This window comes from Pinus tabuliformis, chromosome 5_1 (assembly GCF_031772625.1).
Source record: "Pinus tabuliformis cultivar Carrire ecotype Pingquan chromosome 5_1, CPIR1, whole genome shotgun sequence".
In the NCBI taxonomy this organism is placed as follows: domain Eukaryota; kingdom Viridiplantae; phylum Streptophyta; class Pinopsida; order Pinales; family Pinaceae; genus Pinus; species Pinus tabuliformis.
The window spans coordinates 313,105,950-313,120,960 of record NC_142305.1 but is presented as its reverse complement, the minus strand read 5'-3'; the positions used below and the strand labels follow the sequence as shown (position 1 = coordinate 313,120,960).

The window sequence follows — 15,011 nt, the reverse complement described above, 5'->3', positions numbered from 1 at the left end:
TGGGAGGTATAGGAATCTCTCTTGGGATGATGTCATGGTTGGGTTCCAGGTCATAGTGTGATTGGGTGTTCGGTCAAAATCATTTTAAATCATATTGTATCGTGGATCGTTGTCCCTGGTACGGAAATCCACACTCTTGTCTCATTTCAGTCATTGTAGGGTGGTAGAGAGGTGCTAGGTTGGTGCATGAAGTCGCCTACAAGTTGGAGCCTGTGAACACTTCAGGATGGTTGGTTGGTCTAGGGTGTTCGGGCATCCATTCTATTAATTACTGAAGAAACCAGGGCGTTGGGGTGTCCTTCCAGTGGGAGCTAGAGAAGAATGTTTTTCTTGAATTCTAGGAAGTTGTTGCTTTCATTTTAGTTGGGGCTGAAGATTAAAGAATTTATTAGAAAAGCATCCGGTGGTTTTTGATCCAGACGGGTTTTCCACCTAAAATTCTTGTGCCTACTGTGTTCTTTTATTTTTAGTTATTACTGCATAAACATTAATAATAATTGAAGATTAACTAATGCTCTGAAAATATTTAAAACTGCTAATTGCTAAGGAATACTGATTCACCCCCCCCTCAGTATTTCCAACACCAATGACATATTTGGAAGCTTTATGATGATGATGACTGAAAAAATCATCCACTTACATGTACTATGCTTCTTGGGGTAGTTGAAACACGTGGTCAACAAGGCCAAATTGAACATTTGTGATAATATTTTTCCTTGACCAAATTAAATTCTTCCAAGGGCAAGAAGGGGTTCCTTTAGATGAGGACGCCTTCCCAAAGGAGGGAATTTCTCCTTGAGTTGCTGAATTTTAACACATTTAAGGTGAGGGAACAAGACTACAGTGAAAACCCTTCATGTTTCCAAGTCACCCAATAATCCATATTAGGTGTGCCCAAGGAAAAGCAAGCATAAGGACACGATTTTACAATGAAAGATAGACCTTTAGGATTGGATAGCCGACCTTCAAACATATGCCCCCAACAGATGGGTGAGGGGACGTATGACTGGTTCAGGGAGCAAAGATCAATTAGCACAATATCGGCTACACTGGTGGTTGTCAGGGGCTGCACACTGCTGACTAAAGACAACTCTAGGAGAAAAATTTCTCCTATGGAGTCACCCATAGGGTAACAGTTATGCCACGAACATATAAGACATTGCATATTTTTAATGCAATCTCATAAAACTCTCATGGGTACATCACATTTTCCTTGTACTTCATGAGAATTGTCATCTCAAAAAATAATAATCTCATTATCACAAGGAGTAAGTTTTAAGGAAACTTTTGTTTACTGGTCATATGCTTGGTGGTTCTCAGATCAATATACCAAAAACATTGAGAAGCAGAGGTATTAATATGAGAAGTCATAAACAAATAATCAGTGGTAGATTCCTGATGAATTTCTATACTATTTTCAACAAAATAAACTTTGATGTATACCCTGCCGACTTCTTCCTCTACGATATTCTCTACCTCTAGTTCTTTTAGCTTTCATGTTTTTGTTTAAGATAACAATCTTATTTAGTATAATTATTCTTGCTATCATAATTACAATACTTAAAACATTTATAGGTACCTATCTGATGTGAAGAATTTGATTTTTAATTTTGATTTAGATGCCAATTAGATCTTCCTCCTCGACAACCTCTGTCACAACCTCTTCCTTTTTGTCTTCCTATGAGATCTTGATCTGGTGCAAGTTCATTCTTCTTAAATATGTGCTCTCCCTGGCAGAGTAAGCCTACAACTTTTTCAAATGTGGGAGTTTCATTTCGAGAAGAGATACAAAATGAAGTTACAAAATGTTGATACTCATCTGGTAAGTTGTTAAATAGAATGGTGTTGAATTCTTTATCTTTAATATCTAAATCAATCATTGATAATTCATTTTTCAATTTTTGTAACTTTTGAACATGCTCCGTAATGGAAACTGACATTATTGTCTTTTGAGTAGTTAACTTATTTTGTAGCAATAAAATTCAAAGTTCATTCAAGGTTTCATATAAATTCTTCAATTTTGTCCAAACGTTGAAAGTAGTGGTAATAGTGTTGCGAACATCTTGATTTATCTCGAAACCACAATTTTTTGGCCTAGCCGATGTTTGCTGATTTTTACCAATATTTTGATGGTATATTGATTTTGCCGATTTTTACCGATATTTTCCCGATTTTTACGATTTTTGGTTTTCTGGACCCTTGCTGATTTTATCCCAATGACGATGTTCGCAACATTGGGTAATGCCACAAACATGAGGAAAAATACTATCTTCCAAGGCAAAGGCGAGAAGAAGTAATGCATTTTTGTTTTAGTCTTATAATCATTGGTCATAGATTCAAGGTTTGGAGTTGTATTGGTAACAATTTCCCAAAGGTTGTGGTATGAAAAAATTTGTTCCATTTTTTCTTTTCAAGTAGGAAAATTTTTACTGTTTAACTTATGAGAATTTTGTTGATTTTTCCTATATTTCAAAATCAAGTTTATGTCTAAAACACGATTACAAACTCATTGAAATACACACAACTCCAAGCACTTTGTACAGTGGAAATGTAACAACAATGAATCAACAATGTACACAAGAATTTATGCAGACCCAAAACTTGTTTATATTACAAATCTAATGTGACAAACCTAGGGCTCTTGTATCGGGGATCATGGCCCTTACAATTAACACTTATACAAGGAAAACTAGGGCTTGACATCAACAGCGTTTGACTATCAATATGCCCAAGAACAAGAACAAATTCAACTTAATTGTTGGAAAAGCGCTTGACCACAATCATTTCAGTCCACTTGTTTTGAACACTTGGCAGGTCCTTTGCCACCTATACTCAAGGAGAATATTGCCACTCCAATACCTCTACACATCAGCTAGTCACTGTGTAATTGCACCTTCAATTACAAGTACATATAAGCTCCAATACACCCTTCCTCTCATAGTTTTCATGCCTCGTCAAGGTCATTGTATATTAGCTTCAACCAATAGCCTTCTCACAGTGATTTGCCTTCCTTCAAATCACTGTATAACAACCCTAACCAATCAACCTCCTCACAGTGGTTTATCCCTTCCAAACAACTGTATTAGCTCTTCCAAACTCAATCCAAAAGCAACTTAGTCGACAGACCTTAACCATATAACTCAACAACAATCTCTAATGTATCAACCATTCACTTTGCCTTTTGTCCGTATGGTCACAACCCTCCTCTCTGCCTAGATCCTTCGCATCTCTGTCAGCAGTCAATGGCTAGATTCAGCCTAATATAGGACATTTTATGATAGAGACCTTTAGCTCCTCTTGAGGCCCTGCGGCCCTTACACAGTCACCCAGACCGAGGTTTTTTATTCCTCCTTTAGTGGCTTGCCTTCCTCCCCTCCATGCATAGAATCAGAGTGAATATAATAGAGCTTTGAAACAAAATTTATGGGGTTGCAAGTAGTTGGACAGAGCCCTAACTGTGGCACACAAAAATCTCAGAAAAACGACCTCCAATCTTGCTTGTGTTAAGTTATGCAACTGGGGTCAAATTCCACTTTGGACAACTCTCAAGGATCAAAATCAACCTAAAGATCACTCAAATTGGGCAAGGCGAAGTGTGTTTTTGAATTAAAACCCACTTATGTGCAAGTTGTCAAGGTCGACTACAACAACATGTAGGCTCAAGGGGCCCAAAGGATGTGTCTTTTCACCCACACGAATTTGTATAAATACAAGAGGCCTTCATCCTCATTTGGCACTTCATCATCACACACATATCTTATCTCTCCTCTTATTGGTTCGTACAACTCGGAAAAGAAAGGATTTTCTCACATGTGTGAAGGACAAGGGACTGTTTTTTTTTTTTTTTTTGTGCCAAATTACAAAACTGTTGCAAGTCAAATTACAGAGCAGTTGCAGGGCATTGACCTGGGTGAAATTGACATCATTTGACTTCAGTTTTGGGTGGAAAATTCGATTTCTGCCGGCCACATTGAAGGACACCACATTGAAGGACACCAAAATCAAGGAATTCTGAGAAATTTGACTGTCATTGACTTTTTTATTTGACTGCAGAAAATTGCAGACTGCAACAACAAACTTTCTCTCTCCTTTGACTGGTTTGACCGAAGTTTTTGGGACTGTTTTGATTGATCCTTGACTAGCAAAAGAGTCTGCATTGATTGGGCTTCGAGCGAATTAGATTGGATCAGATTTATCTATGATTTGATTGTTGTTGACTTAACTGGTTAGGGAAGTCAACTACTGTTGACTTTTTGCAGATTTGACAGTCAACTAGATTTGACTTTTCTTCATCATTTTGGCATAGATTTGACTTTACATTGTTGAGATATTTGATATGGGTGAGGTACTCTCTCTGTTGAACATTTGAAGACAGTCTAATAAGAAGAAGATTTGCAAGGGATTGCCCCATAGTGGGTTTTGGCCTGGTCATTGACCAAATTTGTGTCTCCTGTCTCCTGGCTGTCTTTCATTGTGCATTTGTTTAATTGTTCTATCTACTATTGCACTACTATCATTGAATAATAGAAGAAGTGAAATTGATAAATTGAATGCTATTGAATATTGTTGAAGCAATAGTTGCAACGTAGAACAAAATGATGAAAAATTAACATGGTATCAGAGCAAAGGTGAAGGCAAGCCCAAGAGACAAAGAGCAAGAACATCCATTTTCAAGTAGCTGATCGAAAAAGGGAAAAATCTTTTGGTAAAAATGTTTTCCTCTTTCTTCAAGGAGCATGAGAAGTTGGGTGAGTCCTCTAACTTTGCTACATGGAAAGTCAGGTTGGGAATCATAGCTGACAACAATGATGTTTTGGACTTCATTCAAGGAAGAGCACCTAAGCCTCTAGAGAATGATTCCGCTATTGTCAAAAGCAAGCATAAGAAAGGTGAGTTAAAATCAAAACAAATTATAGTCGATGGTTTACAAGATATTCTACTTGCATATGTTGGAAATTTGAGAAGGTCCAAGGACATGTATGATAAGGTTGCTGGCATGTATGAAGTCAACAATTTGAATGAAATCATCTCTTTGAAAGATCAACTCAAGGACATGAAGATGAACAAAGGAGAATCCGCGCAGTCATACATTATGAGGACATCTCATCTTAGAGATCAATTGCTAAGAGTTGGGGAAACCACACTTGATAGAGAATTGGTGATTGTAACTCTTAGAGGCCTCCCTCCCATTTGGGAAACCTTCATTACTACTATAAGTAAAAACAATAGCATCTCGACATTTGATGAGTTTGTTGGAAATCGCACACAAGAAGAATCAAGGATGATATCTAGAGGATGAATTCAAGGATTAAACGAAGGAGAGCCCTCTGCCTACGTTGCTGAAGGAAAGAAGAATGCAAAGAAAGGAAAGGGAAAACCATCTAAATCAAGAAAAGCTCCTCAATCCAATCGAGATTCCAAAGATTCAAGAAGGCGAAATAAAGATGTTGAGTGCTACAATTGTCATCAAAATGGTGACTATGCTCGAGATTGTCCCGAAAAGAGAGATGCTTCGAGAAGAAACCCGTCAAGGTCCTACAACAACAAGAACCGTGGCTTCAACAACCACAGGTCATATGAGAGAAGAGACGATAGAAGGAATGAGAGAAGAAGAGACTCCCTTGATGATCGTGATGATAACTATTGTCCTCCAAAAGGGCCAAGAAACTCCAGGTATGAAGGCAATGCTACTAATCAATCCGAATATATTCTTATTTCTGCATTAACTAGTTCATCTCCTCCAGACTCTTGGGATAGTTGGTTGGTTGATAGTGGGGCTTCTCATCACTTTTCTAGATATAAGGAGGTTCTCTCTAATTTGGTAGAGAGGGATACAAATTTGAATAATACAATTTGGTGACAATACCACTCATCTCGTAAAAGGTTTTGGTTCTGTCAAATTTCATTTGAACTCTAGGGAATCTGTTTTTCTTCATGATGTATTATACATGCAGGGATTGTAGAAGAATTTGGTTTCAATATCTTCTTTGGAAGATAAAGGAATGAGGGTTGCATTCATTAAAGGGAAAGTACTCGGCCTGTTGAATCCTACATGAAAATCTCCTTCACATTGGGAACTAGGTTTGAAGGACTCTATAGAGTCACTGGAAGATCTCTTCTAGCTATGGTCCATAATGCAAATCTTCAAAGCAAGTTGTGGCACCAAAGGACGACCCATCTTCACTATAATGCACTTCCAAAATTGAAGAAGTTGGTCTCTGGGATCCCTGATGTTCAAGCTCAACATGATGGAGTATGCCCTGGGTGTGCGAGTGGAAAGAAGACAAGGGGACCATTCTCCTCTAGTGAAAACAAGATAGAAAAAATTCGTCATCTCATTCATTCTGATATATGTGGTCCAATGCTTGTGCATTCTCTTGGGGGTCATTTCTATTACATCACCTTCATTGACAGTTTTTCAAGGAAGACATGGATATATTATTTGAAGCACAAGCATGAGGCATTCAAAACATTCAAGGAGTTCAAGGCTTTGGTTGAAAATCATACATGGAAGAAAATAAAAATCTTTAGGTCCGACAATGGCGGGGAATACATCTCAAATGAATTCATAGACTTTGCAAGAAGGAAGGAATTAGGAAGGAGACCATTGTGCCCTACAATCCTTAGAAAAATGGAGTGGCTGAGAGAAAGAACAGGTCCATTGTGGAATCTGCCCGAGCCATGCTCCATGATCAAAAGATGCCAAATTTCCTTTGGGGTGAAGCAACAAACACAATGGTATATGTTCAAAACGGGTTGCCTCATCAAGATTTTGGACAACAAGACTCCTGAGGAAGTAGTCACAGGTATCAAGCCCTACATTGGTCATCTCCAGATTTTTGGCTGCCCCGTATACTTCCATGTGCCGAAGGACAAATGAAATAAGCTAGGAGCTACAGGAAGGAAAGTTACATTTGTTGGATATAGTGAAGATTCTAAATCATTTAGAAAATATATATCTGGTCAAAGGAAGGCCGAGGTTAGCAGGGATGTAACATTCGAAGAAGATGCCGCCCTTAGAAAAGCAAGGGACCTCCCTCCATCTCCTCCTCCTGAAGACAAGAGTGATGATATTGTTATTCTAGAAGGTCCTTCTGTGCCTGAGTCTGAGAAGGACATCATTGATGATCCCATGGAGCCTATGGACCCTCTGGATCCTCCGCCATGTGATCCTCCTACCTTGAAAATACCACTTTGGCTCATGGACACACTACAAGATGTCGAAAAACACGCTGATGCTTGTGGAACTTTCTAGAAAAGCAAGAAGCCATGTAGGTACCAAGCTTATGTTGTAGCTATGAGCAAGATGATTCAAGCTGAACCTAATACCTTTGAAGAAGCCATGAAGGAACAAGTCTAGAAGGATGCAATGGCCGAAGAATATGAGTCTATTATGAAAAATGATGTATGGGATATTGTGCCAAGACCAAAGGGAAGATCTATAGTGACCTCCAAATGGCTTTATAATATCAAGCATGGGGTTGATGGAAGCATCAACAAATACGAGGCAAGGTTTGTAGCTCGTGGATTCACTCAAAAGGAGGGAGAACATTACGATGATATATTTGCTCCAGTGGCCCAATATACAACCATTCATTCGATAGTAGCCCTTGCTGCAAGTCAGGGATGGACTCTCCATCAAATTGATGTGAAGACCACTTTCGTACATGGTTTTCTTCAAGAAGAAGTGTACGTTGAACAACCTCGAGGATTTGAAGTTCATGACAGAAAGACCCATGTATGTCGATTAGAGAAAGCTCTCTATGGATTGAAGCAAGCCCCTCGTGCTTGGTATGCTCATATCGACAATTACTTGATAAAGCTGGGATTCACAAGGAGCAATGCAGATCCAAACTTGTACTTCAAAACGGTCTAAGGTATGCCTCTCATTTTTGTATTATATGTTGATGACTTGTTCATGACAAGTGCAGACCCTCTCGTTCTAGAATGTAAGAGGAAGTTGGCTTTTGAATTCGAGATGAAATACATGGTTTGATGCACTATTTCCTAAGACTAGAAGTATGGCAAAAGTCGGGCGAGATTTTCCTTTCAGAAGGAAAATATGTTGTGAAACTTCTAGAGAGATTTGACATGGTTGAGTGCAAGTCCTTGCCTACACCTATGGAGATGAATGACAAGAAGCTGTGTGGAGAAGCTGCTAGACCAGACTTAGTAAACCCTTCCGAGTATAGACAATTCGTTGGTGCTCTGATTTTTCTTGTGAATATTCACCCCGACATATGCTTCGCAGTTAACACTTTTGAGCTGGTTTATGACCGAGCCTCACCATGTACATTGGGTCCCTGCCAAGCATGTATTGAGATATCTACATGGGACTATTAACCTTGGATTGAGTATGCCGCTAGAGATGTTAGATAACATGGATATACATATGCAAATTGGGCTGGCAATGTTGTTGATAGGAAGAGTACTTGCAGATGTTGTTTTAGTCTAGGATCTGGCACGATATCTTAGATGAGTAGGAAGTAGAAATCTGTAGCCCTCAGCATTGCTAAGGTAGAGTATATTGCAGCTAGCCTGGCGAGTTGTGGAGCAGTTTGGTTGAGGAAGCTCTTCGAAGAGCTATTTGAGCAGGTTCTGGATGCGACAATCATCTATTGCAACAACAAGAGTGGTGCTTGTTTGTCAGAGAATCCTTTGTTTCACGACAAGTCCAAGCATATCGAGATTAGATATGATTACGTCTGTGACATGGTGCAACGAGGAGTTGTGAGACTCCATGTTTCGACAGATGAGCAGATAATCGACATCCTCACCAACCCTTTCTCGAAAGGGAAGTTCTTGGTCTTCAGAGAGCAACTTGGACTGGTTGAGATGACCCTTTCAAATAAGGGTCTGAGCTGATCAAGAACACTGAGCAGTGCTCTTCCCCCCTTGGTTGAGCTCCCAGGGTGAGGAATGGAGCTATAGGGCTCCTGGGGATGAGAGACCTCTAACCGATAGGATGTTGAGACTTGGGATCTCCCATAGTCAGAGTATGCCCTAGTTAGCATCCTACCCACTCTGTGGGATAACCTCTCCCATCTGGCCAATGGGTTGAGGGACATGGGATAGAGTGTGATCCCTACCCCTTGTAGTAGGTGGATCTCACCCAAGTTGGTGGATGCATGTGTTCTACCCTCTGACTCTTAAGGGTTATAAGATGGATGATTAGGGACAATAGGGTAGAGTGTGATCCTTACCTCCAGCAAGTTTATCTCACCTATTGTCCAAGAATTTGGAATAGATTGTGATCCCTATGCTTGGGGTAGGTTGGGCTCGCCCATTGTCTTTGGTTCTGGGTGGTAGCTATGGCTCCCCGATGAGGAGGATGATGACAATGATGATTCCGGTGGTAGCAGAGTCTCCCCCATGGCGATAGAGCCAGGGTGGTAGCTGGAGCTCCCCTGCAACATTTCTTCTTCTTTAGATTCGAGAATGTTTAGCATGAGGTGAGCAAAGTCAAGCAGAGATGGTACATGATACATGATGGACAAATTATTGACAGGTGGAATTCTCCCTAGTTGAGAGGGAGTGTTAAATTATGCAACTTGGGTCAAATTCCACTTTGGACAGCTCATTTTGATAGAGATAATTATTGCATTGAATTCCTTTGTTCGAGACGATCAAAATTGACCTAAAGATCACTCAAATTGGACAAGGAGAAGTGTGTTTTTGAATTAAAACCTACTTATGTGCAAATTGTCAAGGTCGGCTACAACAACATGTAGGCTCAAGCAGCCCCAAGGATGTGTCTTTTCACCCACATGAATTCGTATAAATACAAGAGGCCTTCATCCTCATTTGGCACTTCATCATTACACACATATCTTATCTCTCCTCCTATTGGTTCATACAACTTAGAAAAGAAACGATTTTCTCACACCTGTGAAGGACAAGGGACTTTTTTTCTAGGCCAAATTACAGAGCTGTTGCAGGTCAATTTGCAGGTCAAATAAACCCCTAAAGACTTCAGATTTATTATTCCAAAAGAAAAATTACATCCAGCAGAGCTTGACTCAAAGTTTGCTCAAGATTTTGTGATGAGTACATTGATATAATCAGAAGCATAGTAGCTTGCTTATATAGAAAATGAGAGCATTAAATCCCTCCAAGTGGAAATAATGGCTAGTTTCCTTGATCCATGGCTTGATCCTTGTCAAATTGATTTGATTCCTTGAGAACTTATGCACAAATATCCAAAAGGATTTGATTCCTTGATTGCAATTATCTACAGAAAAGAACAATCGAGCCCTAAAATTAACAATTATATAGGCCTTCTAGACTCCACTGATACTGTATTTCAATTAGTAGACCTTGTGTTTCTCACGTTGAGCCATTCTCATTGAATATCTTTTTGGTGATCATTTAGGGAAGTCTTCCTTGCTGTCAAATACTGCTAAAGAGCAGGAGAAAAGTTGCTGAGTTGAGTGGAAACCAAATCTCTTTTCGCCCTAATGTCTGATTCTGGCTAATGAGGCTTTGCACTAGGCCTAATAGATTTTGCAGCAACATGCCCAACAACAATGGTGACTACTGCTTTAGCTAAGCACTTGGGCTCTTTGATTCACTTATTTAGGTCATATGTGCACGCATTAATTCCTTGTTAACTTGGTTTCATTATGGTTTCCCAACTTGTAACTTTAGGTGAATCTGCTATGAATTATTCAATTGTGTTGTGTTACTTTCTTTTCAAATTGACCATACTCTTCTCTTTGTTTCTTACAAATTCTTCTAATCTGTTTTGCAACTAGCAATTTGTTCCTCAGTATTTTCATGCTAGTCATCAGGGAAGTTTCATTCTTATCTCATTTTAACTATGTCGAAGACCAAAGTTGCCTTATTTTGCAGATGCCTATATAATTGAATCAGTCACATTCTTGAAGTGATAACCTTATAATTCTTCATCATGGTCTATGTTGATTCTGTGTTATCCTTCCTGTCATTTCCACTGTCTACCAGCAGTCGACAATATGAAGACTAGAGTATTCATTTCTTTGTCGCAAGAGAATTGATTTGCATTCTATAGCCCAGTATGGATGAGATGTGTAACGTAACATAAAAGTGACATGGCATATATCAGTGAAAAATTATTAGTAATAGTAAAAAAAGTAAAACTTATGTCTTAATATGTTATTTGCAAATTTAAGTGCACTTTAAAACCTGATATGGATGAGATGTGTAAAATAAAGTAATCCCAATTAACTTGAAGTTTATAATGTAAAGGTGAAAAAGAGAGGTGACCATAATAAGAAAATACGAAAAGACACTATATAAAATAAGCTAATCCAGATCTATCTTAACCCTGGTTTTTTTAGCACATAAAAGTTTACTAGTCCATTTCTTTTGGTTTCCTCTTGATGATTAATGGATTCGGGATTGTGATGGATCTACACTGGTGTATAAATACTTCTCTTTTGTGAGTCTGTTTATTAAGAAATAGAGATGTCAAGTCAGGTTAGGAAAGAAATATTGGCACATATGAATGCGTTATTTGCTGCTCAGTTTTATTTTCATTGGTTTTATTTAGATGATCTATGATTTATCTTAGACTTACTGATTATGCATGTGCTTCAGGCTTGTTGACACTGCTATTAAAACCTCCCGAAGTGGTTACTTACAGCGATGTCTCATAAAGAATCTTGAGTGTTTGAAGGTGTATTATGATTATACTGTAAGAGATTCAGATGGCTCAGTTATCCAATTTAATTATGGTGAAGATGGACTAGATGTCATGAAAATTAGTTGCTTGACTGAATTCGAAGTTCTTGCGACTGTAAGTGTTTAATCTGGATTCTGATCTCCTCATTTCTTAATTGATTACAGAGACCTGTTCATTTTAACATACTTGGTTGTTCCCTTTCTGTATTTCAGAATCAAAAGCTTGTTAGACAGAGGCTTGGTACAAATAAACTTGATGAATTGGGTTCTCAGCATTCCAAGAAAGAAAAATTCAAAGAGAAATCTTCAGTTGCAGGAAGCTATGCACAAGATTTGCCAGAAGCTCTTGAAAAAAAGGTACAAGAGTTCATTGGGGGTCTTTCAAAGGAAAAGAGACAATCTCTTAAATTGAAGAATCAAAACAAATTTTTGAATATGATGGGGCTCAAGTATGTTTCAAGCCTTGCTCAACCAGGTGAGGCAGTGGGTGTTATTGCTGGTCAGTCTATTGGAGAGCCATCAACACAGATGACGTATGTATTCTCCCATTTCTCGATAATTCAAAGCTTTTTGATGGTCTCTCTCGCTCTTTCATATAATGTATTGTAGCCTAAGTCTCTCTTATGTATTAAATATCATCAAAATTTGATGACTTGTAACTCGTATTCAAAATGAGGATAAATTAGTTCCTTAGATATGCTTAAGTACACAAATCCTATTAATTAAAGTTTTATTTTGTTGATGGGTGGAAAACATCTTTACTAGAGCTTTGGCCACATGAAGTGTTGGAATTTTTAAGTTTAACCCGGTAGAAATTCTTCCTGTACTATCTTGTTTATTTCTTCCTACTTGTTCAATTACTTAACAAGTTATTTACCATGTAAAAACTGAAAATAAACACAAGTACAATATCAACATCTACAGATCATCAACTAAATGAAAACAAGAACAAAAGTGACACCATTATTTTTGAACCAGTGTTCCCTGAAAAACCCAATGCGGGAAAAATGGTGCAACTATTCAGAGGGTTTTATTATTATGTAGTTTTTAGAATACAACCAGGGTGCCAAAAATGGCTCACCCAACAAAGAATGCCCTCGGCAGTAGTACCTCTCCTCGGAGACAGATATTTCGACTGATAAATCACTGGATTAACGATCCCACAACAACAATCGCAGCTTCCACTGCTCTGCGTCATTCTGATAGGGACTGCGTCACCCTATCTGGCTGACCAGCTCCCAGTCTGTCCAACGAAATCCTCCCAGCGCTGCCTCTTAGCCCTGCGTTAGCGCTTTAAGCCTTTGCGTCACCTTCTGGAGCTTCTGTGTCAGCCCCTAGACCCTCTGTGTCTCACACGTTGGCCTCTCTTGGCTGTGCGTAGCTCCTGGCTAGCTCTGCGAAGCCTCCAACTGCCTATGCGTCAACCTCTCTGGGCTCTTCGCTGTCTCTCTGTTTCTAACTCTGCCTCTCTGCTATGTATTCACTGCCCCTCGCCGCTGATCACTGATTCTACCTCTCTTAGCAAATCCGCTCTAGAGAATAGAATGACTGATCACTCTAGTGTATTCTCCTACTGACCCTCAAGCCTCCTCTTATACTTTTCTCGTTGGTCCATCAACGATTGAGATTAAATCTCTAATCAACGGCTAAGATTAGATTTGGCTTGATCCATGACTTTTGGACCCTTCTAACCCAGTTTTATATTAATGCCCATTAATATTTTATTTTTCGTAAATTTAGACTTAGTAACTCCATTAAAAATATTAATTATTTTAATATCTCCCAAACTGGTTAGAATCTTCCCAAACCATTTCTGGGTCTTGGAGATCTCATGTGCTTTAGCCTCTCCACCAATTTTCATGGCTAGAGCACATCCGAGGCTACCCCAAATCAACACTCCCTCTTAGCGTGTGCTCTTGTAATACTCCTCACTAAGTATCACACTAATCATCTGGCACCGATCCCTATGTTGATGCTAGGCCTCCTTGCCCAACATCCTCTGCACTGTTGCATCCTGTACTGTTGCCCATGGTCCTACCACTACCACTGCTGCATCCATATGACAAATCCCTCTGCATCCGTGCTGCTGCTAGTCCATCCTCTCAACATTGCATCTGCACTGCATCCCCTTTTCCTCATGTTGCATCGTGCTACTGCATTGCAACTCAATTACTGAGAAGTAAGTCACTGATCCACCCAACATCTGACATCCTTGTCAGGCTAGAAACACTCCCGATGTTGAAGCTCCCTCTGCCACTAACAAGTGTTCTCTCTACTGACCTCTGTGCTGTTGCAAGAACCCCTTACATCTCGCACCATTGCACGCCTCACTGTGCCATCCTGCATTGGTGCAACACTTCCGTGCCTCTCGCACTGTTGCAGTTTGCTAGCCTCGCATTGTCCTGGGACTCCTGCACTGTAGCACTCTCTGCCGTTCCATCCGCATCCGTCTCTACTGACATTTACCAGTCTTGCTACTCCTCTTCGGGGCTTCCGTAGCAACGTATAATCCAAGAGGTTGGGTACCTCAAGGATCTTGCCCCTCATCGCCTGTAGTCCTCCTGACTACAACTTGATATCTCCCCACTTCTTCTTGAGTGGCACATGAGCACTCATGGCACAATCGTCATCCTCCTCGACTTCTTTCTGCACCCTTGCTGGCGTTGCCTTGGTCTCAAAAGCCTCTCCCTTGCTCTTCTTCCTCGGACACTGGTTCGCAAATTGACCTAGTTCCCCACAATGGAAGCACTTGATCTTGGAGAGGTCCTTCTTCTTCCAATTCTCCTTTCCCGCAGATGCTAGAGCCGCATCCTCTTCTTCCTCTTTCTTGATCTTGACTCCTTTACCGCTACTCCCCGCCTTGGTCAGCCGTTTGATCTCTTCTTGACGAAGAGCCGCCTACAATTCTTCCCAATTTGGAAGCTTCGACCTGCCCAATATACTTTAGACAAACACTTCCCAATCCTCAAAAACTTCATTTAGTGCGGTTCTCACCAATATTTCCTCATTCGACGTGGCCCCTATGGAAGTCCACTGGTCTCGGATCTCCTTCAGTCGATCGAGGAAGAAATCTATCTGCTCTCCCTTCTCAATCCGGTATGACCATAGTTGATTCTAAAGTAACATCTTCCTCTGCACTGAAGTATGCTGGTACAACATCTTCAAGGTGTCCCACATTTCCTTTGCCGTCTCCTTCTCGGCAATATGTTGGACCACATGATCCTTGACCCCATCAAGGATGATGCATTTTGCCTTGGCCATTGCCTCCTCATACTTTTCATTAGCTACCGGGTCAACTGGGATAGCCATTACTCTCAAGGCGAAGCCGTTGATGCGATGTCTATCTAGAA

At 39.9% G+C, this 15,011-nt stretch overlaps 1 protein-coding gene across 1 annotated transcript in view; it reads left to right on the top strand.

Annotated features, from left to right (window-relative positions):
- Positions 1-15,011, top strand: part of NRPA1 (nuclear RNA polymerase A1) — a 471,665-nt gene that overhangs the window by 390,360 nt on the left and 66,294 nt on the right. The window contains exons 17-18 of the mRNA XM_089432122.1: positions 11,578-11,776; positions 11,875-12,194. Of these exons, the coding sequence (XP_089288248.1) occupies positions 11,578-11,776; positions 11,875-12,194 (519 nt within the window). The remainder of the gene's footprint in view (positions 1-11,577; positions 11,777-11,874; positions 12,195-15,011) is intronic.